The 26,912-nt window shown below is 32.1% G+C and overlaps 1 protein-coding gene across 10 annotated transcripts in view; it reads left to right on the forward strand.

The window, feature by feature from the left end:
* The window catches only part of Liprin-gamma (liprin protein kazrin), a 183,981-nt gene that overhangs the window by 91,822 nt on the left and 65,247 nt on the right, over positions 1 to 26,912 (forward strand). For 9 of the 10 annotated variants that reach the window (XR_014925711.1, XM_085487122.1, XM_085487117.1 and 6 more), the window contains one exon: positions 12,467 to 12,579. Coding sequence is in view for 9 of the 10 variants with exons in the window: in XM_085487117.1 (XP_085343243.1) it covers positions 12,467 to 12,579 (113 nt within the window). In the remaining variant the exon portion in view is untranslated. Of the gene's footprint in view, positions 1 to 3,919; positions 4,041 to 12,466; positions 12,580 to 26,912 lie in introns of those variants that run through there. The other variant, XM_085487126.1, reaches the window with a different exon arrangement.

Consider the following 26,912-nt stretch of genomic DNA (forward strand, 5'->3'; position numbering starts at 1 on the left):
TACGTCTAAAAGGATAGTCGGATTAGTGAATGTTTATTTCGAAATTGGGCATCAGGGAATATGAAGCAATCCCGAACAAGGTTGACAAAAACACTCGTTTCTAAGGAGCAAATTATTACTCCATCGTGCAGCGCAGCTGGGTCTATTATCTTTCGGGGATGAGAAATAAGACGAGATTCAGGAGATACATCGTAAGTTGCATTGGAAAGTATATTAAATTTATTTCTCCATTTAATATTTATTTTACTTTTTCTTCGAGTGATAAATCGCTCATTAATATTATATAAAAAATATAAAATAAATATAATATATAATAAAATTAGTAGTATAGTAATAAATTATATATATATATAAATTTTTTAATTAACTCGCGACACGTATAAAGCGACGACATTATTATATCAAAACTATGGTTTATAAGCTTCTTTGTACATTAAACTTTTTTATACATTTACCTTTTTAAAAAAAAATAATTTTTAATACTTTTACTTTCGTCAATGTTTTATATAACATGAAAGTTTGATAGAAATAAAATAATGTTTTCTCTCAATAAAAATTGATCATAAAAATCTTATGGAAATTAATGATACATATATTAATGTTGATAGAGTATAAAGTAGAATATCTCTCTGGAATGCTCAACGAATGAATGTTTTGCAAGCTTCTTACAACAAGTTCTCGTGATTTTTACAAAGCTATTATTCTGAAAATTTAGTTATGAAAGATATTAAAAAATAAGCCAATAAAGTCTAACGCGACACGACGACGCAATAATAATATCTCATCTAGCAAAGACAAAGTTTCGCGGACGTTACCGTCTTAAATCTCCTTGAAAATCGTCGACAAAGATTTCCGCGCGTAGCTTTGCTCGGGACGCTACCGAAAGAAAAGAATGGAAAAAAGCGGCTATAGATCTCCCTTATGAGTTCTGCTGTCGCGGTACATAAATCAGAAAGCGACTCGCAACCCCGCAAGAATTTATCGAGTCTAAACGCCCACGTAATGCAATCCCCTTGCTTTGTCGTTGAGACATAAATATAGCCGGAATAATAAAATATTTGTGATTTTTGTTTCTGACATCTCACACGCGATCCTTAATCTGCTCTAATCTGTTGATTGGATTCATAATGGAAATGGGGAGCAAATCTTTCTCTCTTCATATACCTGTACGTATATGTATATAAAATTGATTCGTGAGACAAATAACGAAGGTCTCTCTTCGAGTTATAATTATGTTTGTAACAAAAATTTTACTTTTTTTTTAATCAAAAAATTTTAATAAAATATATATATTTTTTTTATTTAAGAATAAATTATATATATTTATATATTTTTTAATATATTATTATTATTATATAAAATTAATTTTGTCTCTTTCCCTGGAAAAAATCCTGCGGAATAGATTTTTGAAAAGATCAAATTCTTAAATAAAAATAATATTCTTAAATAAAATATATATTTTTTGTTTAAAAAATATATTTTTTATTCTCAATTAATAGGATATAAAGTATATATATATATATGAAAAGATCAAATGTTATATCAAGATATTGAAAGTATTATTGAAAAGAATTTTCTCGGAATTGTAAGCAACAATTTGGCGCCGAAGGCAGTACAAAATAGAAGTGTGAATACAAAGCAGTGCAAACGGAATTGTTTAACCATTTTGTTATGTGCTATATCGCCGTTCATTGCATTGAACGTAAAAGCGTATTCAATCGAGAGCAGGGAACAGAAATTGAAGTGGCGAACGTTTAATCGCTCGCTCGCACAGCGGACGTGAATTTATTCAGATTGAAGCATAGCTATGCAAAAATAGTCTAAACGCTTATTCTGCAACAGAATTGTAAATTATTGACTCCTTTAACACGCGCGACTCGTCAAACAGTGACTGTCTAAACGCGAAAAAATTGGATTTATATTAATATATGTATAAATTATTTTTGGGCGTCCGCAGGATTTTTTCCAGGATGGGGAATACAATTGAAATTTTTTTCTTTTTTAATTTTCTTTATTTTATTTTTTTTATTTTTTTATATTAAATATGCATATAATTCTAATATTAAATATATATAATAAATATATATATATTAAATATATATATTAAATAAATATATATATATATTAAATATATATATTAAATATATATATATATATATATATATATATGTATATATATATATATTAGGTGTGTTATACATTGCACTTATAGAAAAATTGTATAAAATTTATAGATTAAATATTACTACATCTAATAATTAATAAAAAATTTAGTGAAACGTCAAGTTCTTTTCTGCATTGTTTTTTTTTTTTTTTTAGTCCCTTGGTAAAAGCCTCTAGGATTTATTTGTCGCGGTGCGTTATATTTGTGTATGACGATCGTATCGCGCCGGATATTTCAGAAGCGGAAGGGTCACGTACGAGAAATGAAAGGTCGAAATTTTTTTTGTCCATCGAATTTTCACCCTTCTGACGATTCGCGTATAATTCTTGACGGCGTGACGTGGCAAAGGGTAGGTACAGAGATCTCCTCTCGCTCTCCCTCTACGATCGTATACGTACGTCACGGTGCATAAATCAATGGTAACGCGGTTGAACACGGCGTGGATTTATCGAACGCGTCTTTCCCCGCTCGCGTAATGATAAATTATGACGATCGAATGACGGCGGGTCGATCTCTCTCTCTCTCTTCGCGACGAGAGGGTGATGACGCGCGCGTGTGTACACAAGGTGACGTGTAATATGGGGTGCGCTGGGAGTCGTTTTTCGGGAGGGAGAGAGTATTGACTGGCGACTGGCGTGCGGAGGGCTGTTATGTGCTCGTCGTTTGCTTGCCAGCCGCCAATACGGACTTTCCATATAATGGCGTCATCATCCTCGAGGCGAGTAACGAGCTGTCATTGCGTTGGCTAAATACAAATTTGCGAGGACGGTTACCTGATAACGCATCTTTTTTTAGGATGCATGTCGATGAACGTGCTAGGTTCACGTGGGAAAGCGGAGGGAAATTTTTTGGAAAAAGGAATTTATTTTATATTCTCATCGCTCGACGCTTTTTCAAACTTATTTTTATATTTTTTTTATATTTTATACATTTTATACATTTTATATATTTCTTATATTTCATACATTTTATATATTTTATATATTTTATACATTTATACATTTTATATATTTTATATATTTTATACATTTTATATATTTTATATATTTTATACATTTTATATATTTTATATATTTTATACATTTTATATATTTTATATATTTTATATAATTTATATATTTTATATATTTTATATATTTTATATATTTTATATATTTATATAATTTTATATATTTTATATATTTTATATATTTTAGTGTAATTTTTTTTATTCTTAAATATGAATATCGGCAACAAAATAAACAGTACTTTTACATTATAATGATTTACGTTTAATTAGAAGGATTCTGCAATCATGGCACACCAATTAACATTAAAGTATTTATTTGTAGTATTCTTAGTCTATTATTTGTTGTCTGGAATTTTTATACAGGATATAACAAAAGTGTGGGCTATTACTTCATTCTAAATCGAATTTATCTAATCGGTTTTTTTGTTCTGTCAACACACTTGACAGATGCTGCTCACAGACAATTTTTGAAAAACTTGTATATACAAATTATTTTCCCCTATTTTATATTGTTAGAAATAAAATAATACGCTTATTTGTATTATCTTAAATAACCCAAACTGTAACGTGAAATGTCAAGGAAAATTCGACAAATTATTTTCTATATACATGGGACCGAACGTCGAGGAACGTCGATTCGTATTCGGGTAAAATGGAAAAAAATCGATACTTTTCATGGGAACGTCTCGCGTAATGTGTCAATTTCAGATCCGTCCGCGGCAAGGGTGACGATGCACGCTCGGTGAGGGATCACGAGAATCGCGAGAATGAGCGCGGCCGTAGAAAACGGCGTGGACACCTCGCGGAAGTCGCGCGGCGGCGTCTTCTCGGAGGCGTTCGCCAAGCGCGCGCAGCCCCTCGAGGAAGGTGAGTCCGTTGACAGGCACCTATATGGTCACTCCGAAGGTCTTACGCAGGATTCCCTGCTTGCCGCTTAGGAGAAGATAAACATCGTGTGTGCCAAGTCTCGAGTCCTGCGGAGCTTCTGCCGGAAATCCTCGGCACTTGTGCGAGCTTATCTTAAAAGCGGCGTCAATCACGCGCTAAACACGTATACTTCGCGTCGTCACGTTCCGATTTATTATATCAACACGTTTCTTCATTCATTATTTTTATTCATTTATTTTCATTAATTTAACCAGTTTTTTATTTTATATTTTATTTTATTTATTTATTTTTAATTAATTAATTTAAAACGTTTTTTATTTTATATTTGATTCATTTTAATTATGTCATATTTATTTAATTATTTGTTTTAATTTATAAGTAAAATATTTGTATTGCGCTGAAGAAGGCTTGAAATGTCAGCCGAAACGTTCGCATAATTGTTTTATTTTTTATATATTTATTTTCTCCTTTTAAAATACATTTTATTAATATCATCTACACATAAATGTTTATTGCTTATGTATTTATTTTCTTGTTTTAAATGAATTTTATTAAGATTATCTGACAACTGCAATTTGTTTAATATAGCTCTTACAGCCCTTTTTTGTTCACAAACATTAAGTTTAATAGAGCTTATTACTATTTTTATTTAATTATTTAATTATGTTGTGCTCTCTCTCAAATAAATTTAGTGCGAAGCTGTCACCGAAGAGCAGTAAATAAAAGCTCAGAACAGTGGTAAAAGATACATGTTCTTTTATGGTTACATATGAATTCAGAAGGTTATTCCTTGTTATCGTCTGCGATTTCGATATATCTCCACTCGAGACAGCACGTATCGATAAAAAAAAAAAGCGAAGGAAAGAAAAGGGAGAGAAAAGTATTTCGCGCGTTCAGGAGCTTTAAGAGATTTTTTTCTCTCTCAGTCGCAATTCGATGTATAAAATAAACTAGCATTTTTTCCCCTGCTTTTTTCGAGCGACATATTTCCGGCTTATTTAAAATGAATGAACTTCCGTCGCGAAAGCGCGGATACATATATATACGTTGGGCGAAATGGTCCGCATTTATAAAGGCTCATCCCGACGGCGATTCTCGCAGGTGCGCGCCGATTTTCGTCGTAACTCAAAGCCTCATACAGCAGCCGTAGAACTCTGCGCTAATTGGGAAGGGAGAATATTTGCTCCGCTTATACACTTTGCTTGTAATTCAAAACATCGATAATCCATTAATCCCGTTTCTCCAAGCGCTTCTGCCGTACGAGGAAGTCGGACCTGCCCGCTCCACCGGATATACATATATTAAGCGCAGATGTATAATTCTCCGCTGCCTGTGTTTACGTGGATTACTCGCTGCATCTGCAGTTGAAACGCTCGCGTCTCCGAAATATTTGATATGCTTCATTAAGAATTCTCTGGTGACCATTTCGCGTTAATAATTAGGGCTCGTTTCGGATGTCGAAACACGAAGGTTTCAATTTTATAACGCTAGAAAGAATTTACGAGTCATGTAAGTTTACGCGTTCAGAAAATTCTCTCTTTGAGCAAAATTGAAAAAAGTATTGAAACAGATTAAAATTAATTTTTCTTTCATTAAATCCATTGAAGTTAATTATAGATGGTAAATAAGAAAATTAGCGTTATTATATTCTTATAATAATATTCTATTATTATTTTTATAATTTGGTTAAACTTATTGACTAAATACTGGTTAATAACTTAACTAAAATAAATTACATTATAATAATTTACATTATCGATGAGTCAGGAAATTCTCGTACCATTTATAATAAAAATATTAAAAATTATTATATTGCAGTCAAACAATGACTGCAATGTTTCATCTTACTCAAAGAAATGTTTACTATTCACAAATTAAACTACACTTGCACTGAAAAAAATTTATTGAATTTAAATGAATATTTATTTCAATACTGCGCCATTTATTTGAAACTAATAATATTGATTTGATGTGAAAAAAATATTTATTTGATATAAGAAAATCTCGAATAAATCATTTATTAGGCAGTATTAAAATATTTATTAATTTAATAATTTTTTTTTAGTGTGGAGCTTTAATCTCGAAAGTTAATTATTCGATTCAAAAATTCTTTGCTCAAAAAGGGGAGCCATTTTAGGTGTCACTCTTTCATAAATTTCCCGATAAGATTCGTGATAATCTGCGTGTGATTTCAACTTTTATTACTGTTGGGTCATTCATTTTCTTCCACGTCGAGAAAGTTAGAGAGTTGTTCACAGACGTGATAGATAGCGGTCGATCCGAGAGATCGTAACACGCATCTCGGTTATCCCGGAAGCTGAAACGATACGCAATCGTGGTCGTGATTTGCGACCGCTGCACTTTTTAAAAGGGATAGAAGAGAGACGCAAAAATTTGTAGCACTCAATATATTTGTAATATATATCCAACGCAGCCGGAAATCCACGCGAGATTTTTCTAATATAATTAGAGAGCCGCGACTTAGGGAGATGCTGACCATGACTGTTTTACCGACTTTGAGTTCAAGGGCTTTTCTTTTTATCGACTTATTGACTATATAGATTGAAAAATTCTTCTCCACAATTAAAGTGCCGATAATAATAAACGGAGAGCACTGTAATTTCGTATAAAAAACAATTAAAATTAAAAAATTAGTTTTTTTTATCGGCCTCTTGCATCAGCTCATAACAATACTTATTTAATACACAAGTTCTATAGTTTATTTGTGCACAAAATATGGCGCTCCCAATAGAGATGACATGAAAGAATAATACAAGATTAATAAAAATGAGATTAAAAGCCTGTCAAAAGATTCTTACTTGAATTAATTATGTATGTATATATGTGTGCGGAATCGAAGTCGAGGTATAAAACAGCAAAAATTAGTTGCCGGACAGCGCTCCTCATTCATTATTATGAGTACTTTTATTGTGGAGGATTTTTCAATCTGTATATTCAATAAAAAGTGAACCTAACCTAACTTAAGGTCGGTAAAACAGAACAATGGCAGCATCCTCTTAAATCAACATTTCCCGTCATAAGCCGCTACCGGGTTACACATATCGCTTTATCTATAAACCGAAACGGGGCTCCTGTTTCGCATTAAAGAGCCCGGCTGTATGCGCGACCTCGATAGTTTCGAGTCGGTGTAAAAGCTCGTAAAGAATCCCGCTTCCGACACACGAGAGGCGCATAATATCGGGAATATATCCACCGTATATCAGCGCGACTTCGCCAGGAGGAAACCACGAAGGCGTATCTACCCGCGTGTTTGTACTACTAGACTACCTTACCATATATACTCCCGACCTGGAAAGGGCCATCCAGGATCACGTGAGCTCGCGTACACCTTACCTAGCCGAGGTTGTTGCGCATACATATATATACATACTCATGTGTGTACAAAATCGCGCAACCTCCTCGTATCGACATCGCGCGGAATATTTCAACGCGATCGCCTACTTTCGCGAGGAGCACGTTTCGCTGCACGCGAGATTTATCGTCCTGACGGCTCGTGCCGACGAGCTGATTCATTCCTCGTCTGCGAGAGCGCGAGTCTTAAAAAATTGTGAAACGAACAGATGTGTTATTAATTGATTTATTATTTTTTTTCATTTTAATAGAATTTTGATTTATTTTAAAAATAATTTATTTTATATCATTAAATGATTTACTATATAAATTTTATATATTTTAATAAGTGTTTTATTTTATTTAAATTTTACACATTATAGATTTTAATAATAATTTTATTTTTATTTTACATACATTTTTTAATGTTTTTTATTTTATAATATTTTTTATTTACATAAATATAAAATTTCTACATAATAAGGAGAGTTTTGAAATCAAATATTCGATGTGGATGTGAAACGTTCCGATGTGAATAACGCTTCCTGTCGTGTTTGAAGAATCTCTAGCTACAACCTCAAGATCAGACTTCCGTGAAAAAAAGGGGTCGCTTTCTCTCTCTCTCTCTCTCTCTTTCTTTGTTGATCCACTCGTTTGAGCGTGTTTTTTTCTGCTCATCCGCGATCAATCGGCTTAAAGATGACGGACAGAAAGCTCAGCTGACAGTATACCAAGTTGCTCAATCGAAGATATATTTAAAAGGCTGCCAACTCTCTTCTATTCTGCATCATTTTCCACTTGTATATAGTTTTAAAACATTATATTATTATAGTTTCTCCAAAATACATTCTAAATTATAATTGAATTTTATATATAGATTGAAAACATTTATTGAATTCGAACACATATTTATTTCAATGCTGCCTGATATATCATTTACTTGAACTACTACTTGAATTAAATTAATAAATCATTTATTTGAAACAAAAAATATTTATCTGTTTTAAAAAAGATTTTCTTATATCAAATAATATTTTTCACGTCAAATCAATATTATTATAGTTATAATAATAATAATAATAATATAAATAATAATATAAAATAATAATGTAAAAATAATAATATTGATTGATGTAAAAAATATTTTATTTGATATAAGAAAATTATTTTCGAAACAGATAAATATTTTTTGTTTTAAATAAATGATTTATTAATTTAATAATTTTTTAGAGTATAATTGCGTGATTTTTGAAGGAAGAGAGAAAGGAAGGTTTTCAACACACTTGACGTTAGTCAAGTTTGAAACATTATATTATTATAGTATCTCCAAAATACATTTTAAATTATAATTGAATTTTATATATACATTGAAAACATTTATTGAATTCGAACAAGTATTTATTTCAATGCTGCCTGATAAATCATTTACTTGAACTACTACTTGAATTAAATTAATAAATCATTTATTTGAAACAAAAAATATTTATCTGTTTTAAAAAAGATTTTCTTATATCAAATAAATATTTTTCACGTCAAATCAATATTATTATAGTTATAATAATAATAATAAAAATAATAATATAAAATAATATAAAAATAATAATATTGATTGATGTAAAAAATATTTTATTTGATATAAGAAAATTATTTTCAAAACAGATAAATATTTTTTGTTTTAAATAAATGACTTATTAATTTAATAATTTTTTAGAGTATAATTGCGTGATTTTTGAAGGAAGAGAGAAAGGAAGGTTTTCAACACACTCGACGTTAGTCAAGTTTGAAACATTATATTATTATAGTATCTCCAAAATATATTCTAAATTATCATTGAATTTTATATATACATTGAAAACATTTATTGAATTCGAACAAGTATTTATTTCAATGCTGCCTGATAAATCATTTACTTGAACTACTACTTGAATTAAATTAATAAATCATTTATTTGAAACAAAAAATATTTATCTGTTTTAAAAAGGATTTTCTTATATCAAATAAATATTTTTCACGTCAAATCAATATTATTATAGTTATAATTTAATTAATAAAAATAATAATATAAAATAATATAAAAATAATAATATTGATGGATGTGAAAAAGATTTATTTGTTATAAGAAAATCCTTTTCAAAATAGATAAATAATGTGTTTCAAATAAATGATTTATTAAATTAATAATTCTTTTAGTGTATAATTGCGTAATTTTAGAGTGAGAGAAAGAGAGGGTTTTCAATACACTTGACGTTAATACCCAGCAACTCGATTGCGCTTGCGATTGCGTTTATCCTTTTATTTGCGCGAGAAATATCTTTGTAAAGTTCGGCTTTCTCAGCCTTCACCAGATCGAGAAGCAATTTTGCGACAAGTCGTTCCTCGAGATCCTCGGCGATAAAATAGTTCTTCCTTCGAGGCTTTTAAAGGATCCGGCTCTGATCTGGTAGTTCGTACCTTATCGAAGGAAGAAGGGACCTTTGTCTTTCGGCGAACGGGAACTTGTCGATAAAACGTGTTTCCGATGCAGCGGCAGTTTAATTGCGTTTAATTGCAACTCGAGCGCAACAAATAATCCGCGATCAGACTCGTCGTCCCTTCCTCGATCCTCTCGTCACTCTCATTTACGAGCGACGAAACTAAAAGCTCGCTCCGCGCGCTTGCGCGCGAAAGCTCCGCCGAAGTTTCCGCTGAAAGCGTCCGAAAAATCGAGCGCGCGCGCTCGATTAAAATTGAATTGAACGTAAACTGGTAAACGTAAACTGGTAAATGTCATTAAATCTTCACAACCGGGGAGTTGCAGCGCGAAACTCGCCGCTAATGCAATTACGCGCTCTCTCAGCTTTAAGCAATTTAAAATTCTCAAATAATAAATTTACGTGATGGGGGATTTTTAAGCATCGCGACGGATTTGATTTTTTGCGCTGATTTTGGAAAATTCTATCATCCCCTACTTCGAGTCTTTTTGCCCGGGTCCAGTTTCCGAGAGATATCGAAATGCATTTTTAACGAGGCTTCTCCTTTATGATATATACATTGCGAAACTCTCCGTCGTTTACCAGTTTACGGAGCTTTACGTCTCGAATTTTGTTTACGCCACATCAAAGAGCGTTCGCCAACTGCATACGCAACTCGCTAAAATTGCGTTTAAGCTCTCGCGCACCGAGTTCTAGAATGCATTATCCGGTATATTATAATTCTGTCGCGCTCTCGAGTCGGTCGTTTATCAGAATGCAATTACCGTTTTCCTTTGACGGTGGCGTTCCGCAAAAAGAGAAAGAAATGAACAACAAAGTAAGCCCTTCGAGACGCGACGACATTCTTCTGTTGATTTACACCAACCTCAGGCTTGTAAATCAACTTTGCGAATTTAGAATTTAGAAATATAACGAATGCGCATATTAAACAAGGTGTATATTCTCGGGAAAACCTTGAAAACCTGGTATTCTCAGGAAATTTTACTCTTGAAAAATCAAAGAATTCTCGTGGAATTTGATTGCAATTCAGAGAATTTTTTTTTTAATTACACTTTTGATAATTTCACTCTTATTTAGCGTTTAAGAAACATGTGTCTAAATATCTTTACAATATTTAAGTTTTTATTAAACTTTTACTTGATTTTTTTATTGACGATCTATTTTTAGTATCAAGATCTTAAGTTTTACAGAAAATTTTTTAATAGGTAATATTTAAATAAATTAGTATTTAATAAAAACGAATAAACAATAATTCAATAATTTAATAATCATAAATAAATCGTATTCCTTAAGACGTATAATAAATTATTTTCTGTTTTATATTTTTTCATACATTTTTAGATATAGTGATATGATATATCGCACTTTGTTATTATCCAAATTAATTTTAAAATTAATAAATTAATATTAAATGCTAGAAAAACTGCATTTTTGATAACTTTACAGTTGTATGAATAGAAAGCATCAGAAAGCGCATACAATAAAGTATAACTTTTAAAAAGCTACAACTTTCCTTTTAAAATTTTTCCAAAATTTTAAACAAAATTTAACAAAATATGTTAAACAAAAATACCCGAAGGATCAGGGAACTTTTTATCTGGATTTAAGATCGAGCAGACATCCTGGCCAAGCGAAATGCCTCATAAAATATATCCGCAGCTTCCGCAAGCTCCACTAAAGCGCGATATCGCGGAGAGCAAACGAATAAGCTCGCGCGCGTCCACCCTGAGCTTTCTCGGGCGTTGCTCTACGAAACGAGCTTCCTCTCACGAACTTGTCGATAACAGTTTGGCAACCCTCCGGGCCGCCCTTTCCACCTTCACGCCGCGACTACCTCCGGGAATTCAATTATCTCGCCGTTCATACCCGGCTACAGGCCAGGCGAAGATAATGCGAGATGAACGAGAGTCCGAGCTCTGGAGAGGCCATCTTGGACGATGTCCGAGTCCGGGAATTCCCCGACTTCTCGCACGTCTCGGACGAAAGGATTAAGCCGCGATCCTACGGCGCGCCATAGTCAACGTGCCAACGATCTCCGCAAAGTGGTTGGCCACTTACCCCCGAATTCTAGCGCCCAGCGCTGTAAAAAAATATGTAATGTTACATTAAAAAATATGTAAAATTACATATGTAAAATTACATATGTAAAATTACATATGTAATATTACATATGTATAAAATTACATATGTCAAATTACATATGTCAAATTACATATGTAAAATTACATATGTAAAATTACATATGTAAAATTACATATGTTACATTAAAAATATGTAAATTACATATGTTACATTAAAAAATATGTAAAATTACATATGTAAATAATAAATGTAAAAGTACACGATAAATAATAAAAACTATACATTTTCATCATTTATCGTGTAATTTTACACTTATTATTTATGTAATTTTACATACTTTTATGTAATATTTATTACATATTTATTACATATTTTTTACAGTGCGAGCGACCCACAAACTTATTCTTACGCCGACGTTTTCTCTTATCGGACGTGTATTTAAAAAATCTACGAACGCGTCGTTCTTTTTGCTCTAATTTTTTTCTTTTTCTTTGATTGCAGCTCTCAAGACTCTGAATCATTTGAACGAGGAAGGCGAGGCGCTTGCCCTTCAAGATGACCTCACAACGCACCCCACCCTGGCCTTGATGCGGCGCATCCTTGCAGATGCACAGGTGAGTGCCATCAATGTCTGCGAGTTCTCCGTAGAATTTAGATTTCCACGATACAAGTGCTTTGCAGTTTGTTCAGATTTTTTTTTAAATTATGAAGATATAGGATTAGCATAATTCAGTGAAGACTATCTTGAGATGACAGAACTCAATATCGTGAAAATACGCGATTGCAAATCGCGTCTCGAATTCAATGGCGAGCTTGCGATTCAAGTCACAGCCTCTGTACCAAGAGGTTAATTATCGAGCAGATAAGGAGCTATCTACACATACACTGATATCAGAATCTATTGTCTATATCAGGAACTAGTGGCGCAGTATATCATCAAACCCGCTGATCGCGTTCTCTATTTTACGAGAAAGCTGCATGTATTCCATACACGAGTTTCTCGTCGCAAATATCTTTTAAAGCAAAAATTACACTAGGATAATTCGAATTTGTTAAGATCGATAATTAATTCACCCGGAAAAAATAGCCACCATAGCTAAATTTTGCAACCTGAAATTCAATTATCCTTTTAGTTAGCTAATAATATTTTTTAGCTATAGAATTCTCCGTTAAATTATAGCTAAAAATATTACTTATCATACCTAAATTTTAAATATGGTAAGTAATATTTAAAAAAATATTAGCTATCATAGCTAAAATAACGGCATGATAACTAAATGTCATATGTAATATAGGGACAGCTAAAATTTAGCTAGTAGTTAATTTTTGTTTTTCGTATTTAACTTAAAAAATAAATATATAAAAATAAATAAAACAAAATTTATTCGGAACGAAAACCACCCGATTACGTTTCTCCATTATCGGGGGATAAAGTTACCCTTTCGTAGGTCAATTTTCAAGAAAGTGAGGAACCGAAAGGGGTTAATTATCAGAGGAACGAGGGGTCGCTCCATTGATAGTGCGAGTTCCTTTGTCCATCGCAAACCATTGTTATCTTTATTTATGCAAGACTACTGCTCGGTATTTATGAGAGAGAAATATATTAGATGACAGCTCGGAGAGAGAGAGAGAGAAAAAGAGAGTTGCACGTGCAAAGTGGAAAGGAAAAAAGGGTTGATGGTAATTGCGACGGACTCCTGGTCCGTCGTGCAAATAAGAGTAACAGAATAAAGGTTCCAGTAGAAAAAGTGTCCTTTGCGTGATGGCGTTTAATTTCTTTGCCGCGGTTGTTTCGTCCGATTCTTGAGATCAATACAGCCACAGTATGTATTCATCTGATTTTTCTGAAAAATCTCTCTTATATCTGGATATAAAAATTCTATTTAAAATAATAAATCCAATAGGATTATATGAGATATTAAAACAGAACAAAATTATTTTTTAAATTCCTCTACAATTATTTTGAACATTTCGATCCTTCTTGGATTATCCTCAACACATTAATTAATAAAAAAAATCCGTGTATAAATCCTACTGATAAGTCTTCACAGCGAGCAAAGACGAGATTAAAAACAAGAGACGAGTGTAAAAATAATTTGTCATATCTAATATCTGTATCTGGCTTCTACTAGTTTCTTTTATACCTGAATTTATATTTAAAAAATGCGAGAGCGACGCGAATACGACGGCTCAATGATAAAATGATAACACGATTAAATGAATAGAGATTAAATGAATTAAATGAATAAAGAAAATTCCTCTCTTTCTCTCGGCAACTTTCATTTACTTAATAATTACATAATTGCGATTACCCACCGGCGATAACAGGGTTCCTGGCTCGTATTATTAATTAAACGAATCCCAACCCCCGGAAGCGATTCGTGCTTTTCCGGATGATCGTAACCAGAGGGGAGATTAAGACGAAAGTGAGTAGCTGTTTAAAATTGAAAGGTCAAAGTCGCGCGTCAAAAACATGCAAATTAATCAGCCGAAGTTGCCTACTGTATATTCATCATGCTCGAGTAGGCTTAAAGGAGGATTCAAAATCTACCTAACAACTTCGCCGACGGGGATTGAAAAGTTATCGTTTTGTTATCGACCTCCCCTTCATATCTCAAACAGATTCATGAAACGCGTAAATGATACATTTAATGCATGAAAGAACTTTTGCTTGAAAACAAAATTTGCAAATGTTACATCTCCTTAAACAGAGATTCATCTCCTATCGAAAGGGCCGCTGTATTTTATTTACATTTTAATATCGGTTTTTAGTACACGAAAGTTAATGTAACATTCAAACAATTGTTCGCAATTGTTTGGAGAGCACTAATTGGCATTGATTTATAATTTAATTAAGGTACACAATGTAGCGGAATTTTATATTTTGCCTTAATTAAGTTTATGAATATATATATATATATATATATATATATATATAATCTATTACGATACGAATATAAAATTCCGTCTGTCTCAATAATTGCGGTATCTCTCTGTTTTATAATCGTTCATTGAATGTATGCAAAAAAATCCGGTCGCTCTCATATGAGACGCGGCGAATATATATATATATATATATATATATATATATATATATATCGGGCCGATATATTGATTACCCTGTATTCCCGCGTAATAAAAGGCGAACGGAGAGTGTGACGTATACGCCGAACTTTCATTTTGACGTGTCACTGCATGCGTAACGCGCGTCGAGAGCACTCACTCTCTGTTAAAAGAGCCGTCAAACTTGTTAATGTTTGATATAATAATTTTCGCAAGCGGCACGGATAGATTAATGCTGGCGCTCTCGACTAATTTCGCGGCGAATTACCGACAATGCGACGGTGAATTGCAAAGCGTTTTACGCGGCATAATGCGAGGGATGCTATTACGCGTCGTCCAACTACAGAATTGAATGCAAAATATTATATATACATTATATATACATAATAATAATATATATATATGTATGTACATATTTGGTGCTTCAATCATTATCGCCGAAAATTTTTGCCACATTTTATACATGTGGATCTTAAACGCAGTTGAGCTTCAGTTCTGTTTTATCGACAAAATGTGAGGTTATATTCAACTATAAATCTATTTATTGGCTTATTTTTTTACTGAAATTAGAGCACTTCCATATTTGTTAATATAATATTAATACTTTAATTTGTACAGGAAGAAGATTTATCAAATCTGTATAGTCTCATATATTTAGATGCAGAATTATAAATTGATGAAGAATTCATAATTCTATACCTATAGAAATATATGAGACTATACAGATTGATAAATATTTTTCCTGTACAAATTAAAGTATTAATAGTAACAAGTAGAAGTGCTCTAATTTCATGTAAAAAATAATCTGTATAGCCAATAAATATAGATTCATGGTTGAATCTAACCTCACATTTTGTCGATAAAACAGAACTGATTAGGATCCCCTTAATGCCCGGAAATATTTTGCGCGCGCAAATTTAAAGGTTGCGCGAAATTTTCGCGACATTCCGAATAATGACATATTTTAATCGAGAAGAGGAAAAAGGGAGAGGGAGAGCGCGATTCGGATTATAGCTAAATCACACACGACACGTCGCGCATAAACACGTTATCCGACAAATAGCATTCGGACGTGGCGGACGCGGCTATTTCAGGATTAATGCAATCAAACTGATGGCCTCGGCAGGTTTGCTGACGGTGTACACGAGCGCTCGATCGTCACGGTGAGATTAAAATTGGGCCGGTGCGTGCTCGCGTTCACAATTAAACATTGCAAAAATCGCGGAAGTAATTTGCATTCGATTGCCAATGCGATGTAACGGGAGGACGCTGTTATATCACGGATTAGCGGAGAGAGCTTTCTTTTTCAATCTGGCTGAGAGTACCGCGTATCAATTATATTGATTACAGAGTCTAGATTATATTTATTTTATATTCTATGTATACATATATATATATATATATATATAATATATAAGAAATATGTAAATAAAAAAAAATATATATATATACAGGGTGTCCGGTAACTAACGGACCAACGATCACAAATGGATTCTTTGGTCAATTTGGGAACGATTTTTCCTCAGCGAAAATGTCGAAAAAGGTCATTTTTTACAACTTTTCAATATTTGTCATTATGTATCTTTATAACTAAGCCTCAAATTAAAATTTTATTATAATAAACTCTACCTGAAATTAACTGAAGAATGTAATTATGTTAGACTTTTAACTCCAAAACGTTTAATTTTCAAAAAACCCATTTTTTTCAATCGCTTATAACTCGAAAATTATTGACTCCTCAACATTTTTGCTAAGGAAAAATCGTCTCCAAATTGGCCAGAGAATCCGCCCTTAATCATTGGTCCGTTAGTTATCGGACACCCTGTATATATTCTAAATATATTTATATAATAATAATCAAATATTATTTAAAAAATAAAATTGAAAAATAATACTCTGTATGCATGAAAAGTATGAAAAAATATTCGACATATCTTTCTGTTGTTTTATAATATTATTGTTAAAGAATTTTCTTTATTCTATTAAATAAAATCAATATATTATCAGTGTGTTATTAATGTAAAAAAATCAATTAGTGATAAATGCGTTTTATATTATAATATTATATAAGTATAAAATAAATTCAAACCAATATATATTGTAAAAAAAAAAAAAAAAATTCGAATTTGACAAATAAGAGTCTTGTTCATTTTTATAAATTTGAATATTAGTTATACAAAATCTTACTGCTGTAATCAATGAAAAAATTAAACGAGAGAGCAAAGTACAAATGTTTTCACTGAAGATTAATGAAAGACTCACTTGTTTGAAATCTTATTCCTGCACTTGTACTGACAATTTTCTATTAATTCAATTGAATAATGTCAATGACCGCGTCTACCCGTTTTATGCATCGACAAATCGGCCGGTCTTTTGCTATCCCCCGACACAAACAGCTCTTACATGCGTTACAGGCGCCTTTGAGCCAGACATGTCGCGTTTTCAATCGCGTCTGCGATACCCAAAAGATGATCAATCGGCCGCCGAGCAATATCCGGCGGAAGGAGAATTTCCAGTCGAACGTTTCGAGGCAAAATCGCCCCATTATGCGACTCGCGTTTGAATTTCGATCTCCTGAGCGTATCCAGGCGAGAAGAGACGAGAACTGAGCGGAGCGAAAGGGAGAGAGAGAGAGAAAGAGAAACGAACTGCGAACCCAAGGGGGATGAGGGTTGCCGCTCTTGCAGTCGCAGGACACATAGAAAAGGAGAAACGTGACGAGGCATATGAATCGGGCATATGTAATGTCGCCTAAGCGCGCACCGCGAAGCGGATACGCGCTGACGGAGCCGGTAACAAAGTTTCCCCAGCTGCTGTATACGCTCGATATACAGGGTGTCCGGTAACTAACGGACCAATGATTAAGGGCGGATTCTCTGGCCAATTTGGAGACGATTTTTCCTTAGCAAAAATGTTGAGAAGTCAATAATTTTCGAGTTATAAGCGATTGAAAAAAATGGGTTTTTTGAAAACTAAACGTTTTGGAGTTAAAAGTCTAACATAATTACATTCTTCAGTTAATTTCAGGTAGAGTTTACTGTAATAAAATTTTTATTTGAGGCTTAGTTATAAAGATACATAATGATCCAAATATTGGAAAGTTGTAAAAAATGATGACCTTTTTCGACATTTTTGCTGAGGAAAAATCGTTCCCAAATTGACCAAAGAATCCATTTGTAATCGTTGGTCCGTTAGTTACCGGACACCTTGTACGTATGCGTATACCTATATATACGCCTCGCGATATCTCGGAGTTGAAACTCCGAGCTTCGGTCGTCTCGTCGCGATGAGAAGCGTCGCCGGAAACCAGGACTCCTTCCTCCTTGGGAGGATGCGCGAGTGTCTACGAAATTTTCAGCCTTAATTTACAGTACCCTTCATAAGTTTGGAAACATTTTACATTTTACAGTTAAAGAATTGCATGGCAACGATCTGTTATAGATAAAAATGTCATTTAAATATTTTAGGTTTATTTTATGATTTATTTATACAACAAATCTGAACAGATCTGTCAAAAGGATCTTCTTAATTTAAGAGAAAAATTCTCAATATTTTCTTTAATTAGATATTCGTAACATGCAAGAATATAAACTTAATGGAATGTCTTTTATCAGTATATTATTTGAAATATAACAAAAAACAGTCTTATAAATGGACATTTGTTATTTATTGCATACAATATCCTTCACAAGTTTGGAAACACTTTACATTTGACAGTTAAACAATCGCATGGCAGCGATCTGTCATAAATAAAAATGTTATTTAAATACTTTACGATTTATTGATACAAAAAATCTACACAAATCGCTGCCATACCATTAAATGTTTAACTGTAAAATGTAAGGTGTTTCCAAACTTATAGAAGGTACTGTATACTACACTGAGACACAAATTTATCGGATTATTCGAATTATTTATTGCAATACTGCTTAATAAATCAGTTCTTTGAAACTAAAAATAATTAATGATTTTACGGTGTTTATTGAAGATGTTTAGGTTAAACCAAATTTAAGGACAATTTTATATGAGATATAAAATTATAAAACATATCTCATATAAAATATATTGATTTAATGTGAAAAATATTTATTCATAAAAAAATCCATATCAAAACAGATGAATATTTATTTGTTTCAGCTAAACGATTTGTTAGGCAGTATTTAAAATAAATATTTATTAATTTAATAATTTTTTAATAGTGTCTATTTTTAATCGAGATAAGTTTTTGGTCAACGCAACCTCGGGGGAATAATGGGGATGTCGAAATATATCGTCTCGGGGAGAGTCTCGCGAGAGTCGTCAAAGTTGCGTGCGGTACCTGGTCGATTGTATCGATCGGAGAAATTGGAGGAAAAAAAACGTAGGTGCAAACAAGAGAGAGAGAGAGAAGGTGGGATGGACAGGAGTATGCGCTCTCGACGATGTCGGGAATAATAAGGACATTCCCGAGGGAGGACCTTGTGTATGTGGCGTGGCCGTTCTCACGAGCAAAAAAAAATCGTATAACGAGTACACTGGCGAATAGGAGGGAGAGAGTTTTGGGATTAAAACTCCTTCCTCCCAAATTAAAAAAAAGTCATTCATGCTGATTTTACGATTTAACGCTGTTTATTGGAGATGTGTAGGTTAAACAAAATTCGAAGACAATTTTATATGGCATGTATATATATAAATTTATTAATTTATAAATTTATTAATATATATTTAGAAATTTAATATATTTGACACATATATATGTATATATATATTCCTTTTGATTTTTCAAAATTTAATTTTAAATATATTTTATATGAGATATATTTTATAATTTATATATATATTTAAAATTAAATTTTGAAAAATTAAAAGGAATATATGTAGATGTGTCAAATATATTAATTTTCTTAGAAACATATACTAAATATGAAATGCTAAAAAAAAAGTTGAAAAACGCTATTTTTTTAAAAAAGGAAATTATTAGAAGGAATATTTTAAAGTTGAAGTATTTGAGGAACATACACAATGTAGAAAATATCTTTTTTCCATGAATATTATTATCTTAAATAATTAACGTTGAACGCTGAAAGCTAAAATGGATGCATTAAGAGCCGTCGCACATAATCACAGATATCGGGCACACAGAAAGCAGCCGCAATGAGAGGCAGAGGGCGAAGAAAGCCGAGAGGATTCATCAAGAGTAGAGAAGGTGGATGCCATTTAGCGGCTGAACAAACATCGTCGCGAAATGACGAAGAGGGATGAAATGACGACAAGATGATAAAAAAGCCACTGATTTTACATGCGTGTTTTTTTTGCTCTTTCCATCTATTTTATCTCGAGTGTAGAAAATGCGAAGTCTTTTTTATTTGTTATTTTTTTAACAAAATGTTTTTCCTTTGTCTGCGTACCATAAAATGAAGGGAAAGAGTATCCAGTGAAAATATATTATTTCTCTCGCATTGTGGATTTAAAGATTAATGAATAAAATAATTTTTACTCCGCCGTATTATTTTTCGCGTAATAGCAATATAATATACTTTATAAAATATTCTTTTTAAATAAAATATATGTAAATTTGAAATCGTGGCTCGTATTTTATCAAAATATTTATTATATATATTCTTTATGTTGAATTTCTAAAGATGAATGGAAAGCACAATGAGATAATTGATGATAATCAAAATATGTTATTAATCAGGCTCGATGTGTTCGTAGAACAAATTATCGAGTGACAATGGCAGTGATTATTATGAAAAAAGAATTTGTCATCTTGGAAAAGTAACGAACAGTCAGTCTTCGCGCTTGAAAAATGAATGTTGAGTCAAATAAAACGCGTTTTTTTTTTTTAAGAATTTTTATGTCCGGGAATAAGATTTTTCGCTCGCACGATTTAACGGGCGATAAATGTATATTACACATAGTAAAATAAAATAAATTATAAGAATAAGCGAAACAGCGAGAAAAAATTATGTTCTCACAAAATTCGGTATTACTTTTATATTTTAATAAAAATCTTTCCTCAATGATAAAAGTCGACCAAACTGGCAATCATTTACTATAAATAATTAGTTAAAATACAACGTTTCGGCTGTCATTGCAGCTCTTTTTAAGTAAATCTATAAAAAATTACATAAAAATAATTATAATTTTAATACATTTCATCGCAACAAATAATTATAAATTCATATACAAAAATATGGTACATATCAAACGTAAATGCATAATAAATTAATATAATAAATCAAATTTACTGCATACCACCGACAATATTCACCATTGCTTTAATGAACAATGTAAAATTGACAGAAGTAAGCAAGAAATAAATAGATGTTAACAGTTAGCAAGAATCTTAGTCACTACACGATAAGAAAATCGAGACAAAACTAATGTGTCTTTCGCAATCTAAAACCTCAATTATTTATGATAAATGATTGCCAGTTTGGTCGACTTTTACCATTGAGGAAAGATTTTTATTAATTATTACTGGCGAACCTTAAGGATTATTATCTGTTTTATATTTTAAATTATATTTTTTTTTACGCACGTTGAAATTTACTTACGCTCAACACATGGAAGCAGTCGAAGTTGATGTTTCCTTGCGAGGGTAGGAAGCTGTTCGCGTGTTATTAACGCAGTTAGTTGCACGGTACATATTAGACAACTTGTTTGTTTGCTCAAGAACATCTCTTGTACTCTCTCTCGGATGGTCGAAATTCGATGTACACGCTTCTCTTGTCATAACTTGAACGAACTTAAAGTGTTTGCTTAGACGAAGATCGAGTTCGTGTATATGCGAAAGCAAATCTGGAGCAGAACCGAGTGATTTGCCAATGTGATACTGCATTCGCAACAAGATCTCGGAATCATATATCAAACCCTGATGAAATTGAGCGCGGAAATATATTTTATTCATATAAAATATTTTCTCTCTTTTAATTCCATTCATTTTTGTATTTTTTAATTTTATTTCTTTTTAATTTACCATTTTTGTTACATTGCGACTGCAAAAAACTTCTAAAATAATTTGATTTATAATTTTGTATCGTGTAATTCAGCGTATATTTATATGTAAAGTACGCTTGTGTTTCATTTTTAATTTTACATTTACCATTTTTACTTTACTCGGACTGCAAATGCTTGTAAAATAATTTGATTTGTACATTTTATTCTATAATTTAGCGTACATTTACGTATTAGAGCACGCTCTTTTCGCTACATTTGTCGTTTATATCCTTCCGTATAACGAAGTTATTACACATATGAAACTAAACGTATGCATTTTTCGGTGGCTCGCAATTTGTAAAGGATCCTCGACACATTTTTTACGAGGGAAATATTTACGAGGCATTTGGATTAGTCACGAAATGTCCGCGCGAAAGCTGGGCGATGTAAAAATTTTGTTTACATGACAGCAGCGAAACGCGCGAGGGGCTGGAAATAAAAAGCGTATTTCACGTAGAATCAGCGTTATAGGTTTTTGCATATATGAAGAAACGTAGGAATCGAATTGCATAATATTATTAATTTATATTATTAATTTTTGTTAACATTATTAATTTATATTATTATTCATCAAAGTCTTTCAGAATTAAAATCGTCGCTCGGTTTATTTATTACATACGCGACGAATTTTTATGTTTAAACGCTGCTCTTATATTTTAATATTTTTTATTATTCGACTGTAATTAGAATTTCGCCGCAATTGACAAACAATGAGAAATTTAATATACACATGATCACTAGCGAATTCTGATATCGATAATAGAAGGGATTTCGGCAAAATTATTTAGTTTGATAGTTTTTTTTCTATGAAAGCTTGGCTTTTATTTCAGGATCATAACATGAAATTTGTAATCTTATTTTTACTTTTTTAAATTTTTTATATTTTTTAATACTTTTTATGTATTTTTAAAAGTTTTCTTTTACATTTTTCATATATTTTTTATATTTTTTACACACTTTAAAAAAATATTTTCATTGTTTATAATTGTTTTCCAGTTCTGTTTAATCCAACATCTTTTTTCAATAGACAGTGTTAAATCATGAAATCAGCATAACTGATTTTTTTACGTGTTTCATTTGCAATATTTTATGCCTTTTTTATTTTTGATTTTTTATACGATAAATTTTTCAATAATTCACGGCTCTTTAAATTAGCATTTTGAATGTTAATTATTTTAGCTTCGAGCTCTCTTTACATATATATATATATATATATATATATATATATAGCATATATGGCGCGAATGAAAAACACAGGGAGGCAAAAGATATACACTGCGTCCGATTACGCTTATGTGAAAGTCACGATGATTCTCTACAGGGTGTCCTATAACTAGTAGTAAACCTGTTAATGGCAGATTTCTGGGAAAATTTGGAGACAATTTTTCCAACGAAAATGTCGAGGCATCAATAATTTTCGAGTTATAAGCGATTGAAAATAAGGGGTTTTCGCAAACTAAGCTTTGTGGAAATAAAATATTAACAAAATCACTTATTCCTTTATTAATTTCATGTAGAGTTTACTTTAATAGAATTGTAATTTAAGACTTAAGGGAATCCTAAACGTCCTTGAGAAGTCTATTGTTTTTTCCTGTTTTATCGACAAAATTTGAGATTAGATAAACTATAAATCTATTTATTAGCTATACGGATTGTTTTTTACCTAAAGTTAGAACGCTTCGCCCTTCATTAATATTAATTTGTACAGGAAAATGCCGTATAGCCAATAAATAGTTTTATAGTTTATCTAACCTTACATTTTGTCGATAAAACAGAAAGAAACAACAGATTTCTCAAGAATGTTTAGGATTCCCTTAATTACAAAAAAAAATGATAGTCTCCGTCGACGCTGAGGAAAAATCGTCTCCAAATGATCCCAGAAATCTGTCATTAACAGGTTTACTATTAATTTTGGGACACCCTGTGTACACATACGAGTGGGAATAGTCGCAAAGGCAGTATCCGCGTGTTGTTTTCGCGAGCATGTAACACGGGCGTTTTACGTGCCCTAACAGTCAAACCGTAATGGATTAAACTTCTTTAACCCGCGCGTCACTCCGGCTATTACGTTTCCACTCCAATTCTCTTTGGTCGGCGGGAGATGACGAAAGAAAATGTCGCTCGCGTCTGTCAGCCACTTTCGAGTCGAGCCTGTCATCCGTTTTTTTTTTTTTTTTTTGTTTTTATATTCTCTCTTTTTTTTCTCCTGAAAAATAGCGAAGGGATACGGTTACGGAGCTTACATCGGAATTGCGTAAGCCGATTTGACAGCGACATGCTTCCTATTTCCTATCCATCCACGTTTCCCACCCGCACACACAGCTGTTGCACAATGCATTTCAATGGACCATTTTGGAGTGAAACCAAATAATGTAAAGCAATAAGTCAAACGATTCGATAGCGGTTTTACAATAATGTGTCAAATACGTCGGAAACAATTTTAGCGTAGCTTTTGTCATCGGGATTGTCTCTGTGCGAGAACGATGATTCCGGATCGATTTAACCGATTTTGCATCGACTGCAATTAATTTTGCACCAGAGAACGTGCAATCGGAATACTTTAAATATTATATGGAAAATATATATATATGATATATAGATATATATATATTAGTGAGAAAAATATATTTAACTGCTTGAAAAATATTCAACTGTATGTAAAAACAAATACTAATTTTTTTTAACAAGGTTCGTTGACAAAATTCGCATATAAAATATAAAGAAATTGATTACATTGCATAAATATTTATAAAAAATCGACATATTTTAAAAATAATAAATTTAATTTACTATTAACTGTAGATATATAAATATTGAAAATTCGATATGCGATAACGGAAGTGGCGAGGAATCGGCAGTAATTAAAATTACATTTCTTCAGTTTCGTTTCACCGGGGAAGAGCAAGATCAGATTCACGAAAAATCTATTTGATATTTGTCCAACCTCCGTTTTCTCTTTTTCATTTCCTCTCCAATCTTATCAATCATGAGATACAGACAATTTCGTTATGCGGAACTGTGATTTAATATTTAAACCGACCAGCCGATTAATTTTTAATTGCGTCTCTTTAATTTATCTATAATATCATACGATATTATGATGTTATTTTCAAGAGAGAAAAAGAGAAAGAAAGCTCTTCATTTATCAATAAATCGACTGCAAAATAATGTTTATAAAACGTTAATACGCGATATATTTTCATACATCTCGCGTATTTAAAATTGCATGTTTTAATCTGCGCGCTTGTTTATCATCTCTCCAACACGGTAAATGCTGTTTTAATTTATAATTTTTATCAATGAAATTGTTTCAAACAAACGTTTTAACAATTAAAGAGTTATGGAAAATATTTAAAAATGTTTCCGATGATAGAACAATTATCATGTTAAAAAATTGAGAATATTTCATGAATGTAATAATTAATCGAAATTTACGTACAAATGAATCAAAGTTTATTATGAAATATCATCGGATATCAAAGTGGGGTTTATTATTGATTTATTTTTTACTGTTCAATTAATCGTCGTATCGTATTGTGCGATTTGCATTAAATCCAAATAAAGAAAAAAAATTTACGGATATTTCCAAAACAAAAAATATATCGGATATTCTCTCTTTTCTGTTGCGTGATTCTGAATCAGTTCATCTTGTCTCTGCAAACGCAGAATACGGGCGATATCGAATATTTCTCTGTTAAATCGACAATGCCAAAGCCAGAAACCACCGGGCGGACGAAATATTTCATCTATTTTAGTCAGTATCGAATAGCGGATTATAGGATGAAAAATTGTGTATGAAACGTGTTGATCTCCCGAAAGAAAAACGCATATATACACTTTCATCATCTTCTTAATGCTACTTGTTTTCGAAGAAAAATGTTACTTTCAGAAAATTATCTCGTCGATTGATTTATATAAATTGAACTCGTTTAATAAATGAAAAATTCCACACGGAATAAATAAATAAATCATAAATAATATAAATAATAAATAAATAAATAACAAATAATATAGGAATAAATAAAAATAAATAAGAATAATATCGACATTACAAAGTCATGTTGCTACGTGGATCTTTTTAATCAGTTCGCGTTATTCTTTAAAAATATTCATCCGCGAAATTTGTCGTTTTCATGTCGCGAGCTCGCGCATTCGCCGAGCATCTCGTAATTTTCCTTGCGTATAGAAAGTCAGCGCCGTAGTTTACATTTTCTTCAATATTTTTTACCTCCACGTTTATGAAATTCCGCTTCCGCGAGCTCCGCGAGCGAGTAGGAAATTGCCTTTCTCCCTTTTTTATCGGGCTTCAAAACTTTACTGCCGTCGACGAAACAGTTAAGCCGGTCGGTTTGTGCGCGGTCTCCTCCTCCTTCTTTAGTATTTGCATTTGAAACGCGCCTTGTGGCCTGGACCTCGTCCACGACAAAGCGGCGAATTGGCTATTTAGCCGCGCCCGCGTGATCCTCAAAAAGCCGAGAGAGAGAGAGAGCTTCCGGCACATACAGAAATGCACTCCTTCTTTCTATTCCCTGATTCTCTTCTCGGGCAGCTTCCGGGCTTCCGTGAACCAATTTGCAAATTAGTATCGTCACGTGTGTGATGGAAACCATCTGTCAAATTCGATAAATTATGTTAATGATTACGTGTAGTATTGTATGAAAATTATGGAACAATATATTTTGTGTGTGTGCAATTTTAATATAATTATCTCAACTAGTTTCATCAACTTTATGATCTGCTTTTTTGTCAATATTTATTTCGCACAACTATATTTTCACTTTAATTTAATTTAATTTGTTTTGAAAGATATTTAGGTAATTGATATTTATATTTATATTTTTATGAAATTGTTATAAATATAAAAGTTTGTTGAATCATTCAAATTTTTTGCATCGAGATTATT

This window comes from Nylanderia fulva, unplaced genomic scaffold, assembly GCF_048542155.1.
Source record: "Nylanderia fulva isolate GAGA-0341 unplaced genomic scaffold, ASM4854215v1 Scaffold5, whole genome shotgun sequence".
NCBI classification, from domain to species: domain Eukaryota; kingdom Metazoa; phylum Arthropoda; class Insecta; order Hymenoptera; family Formicidae; genus Nylanderia; species Nylanderia fulva.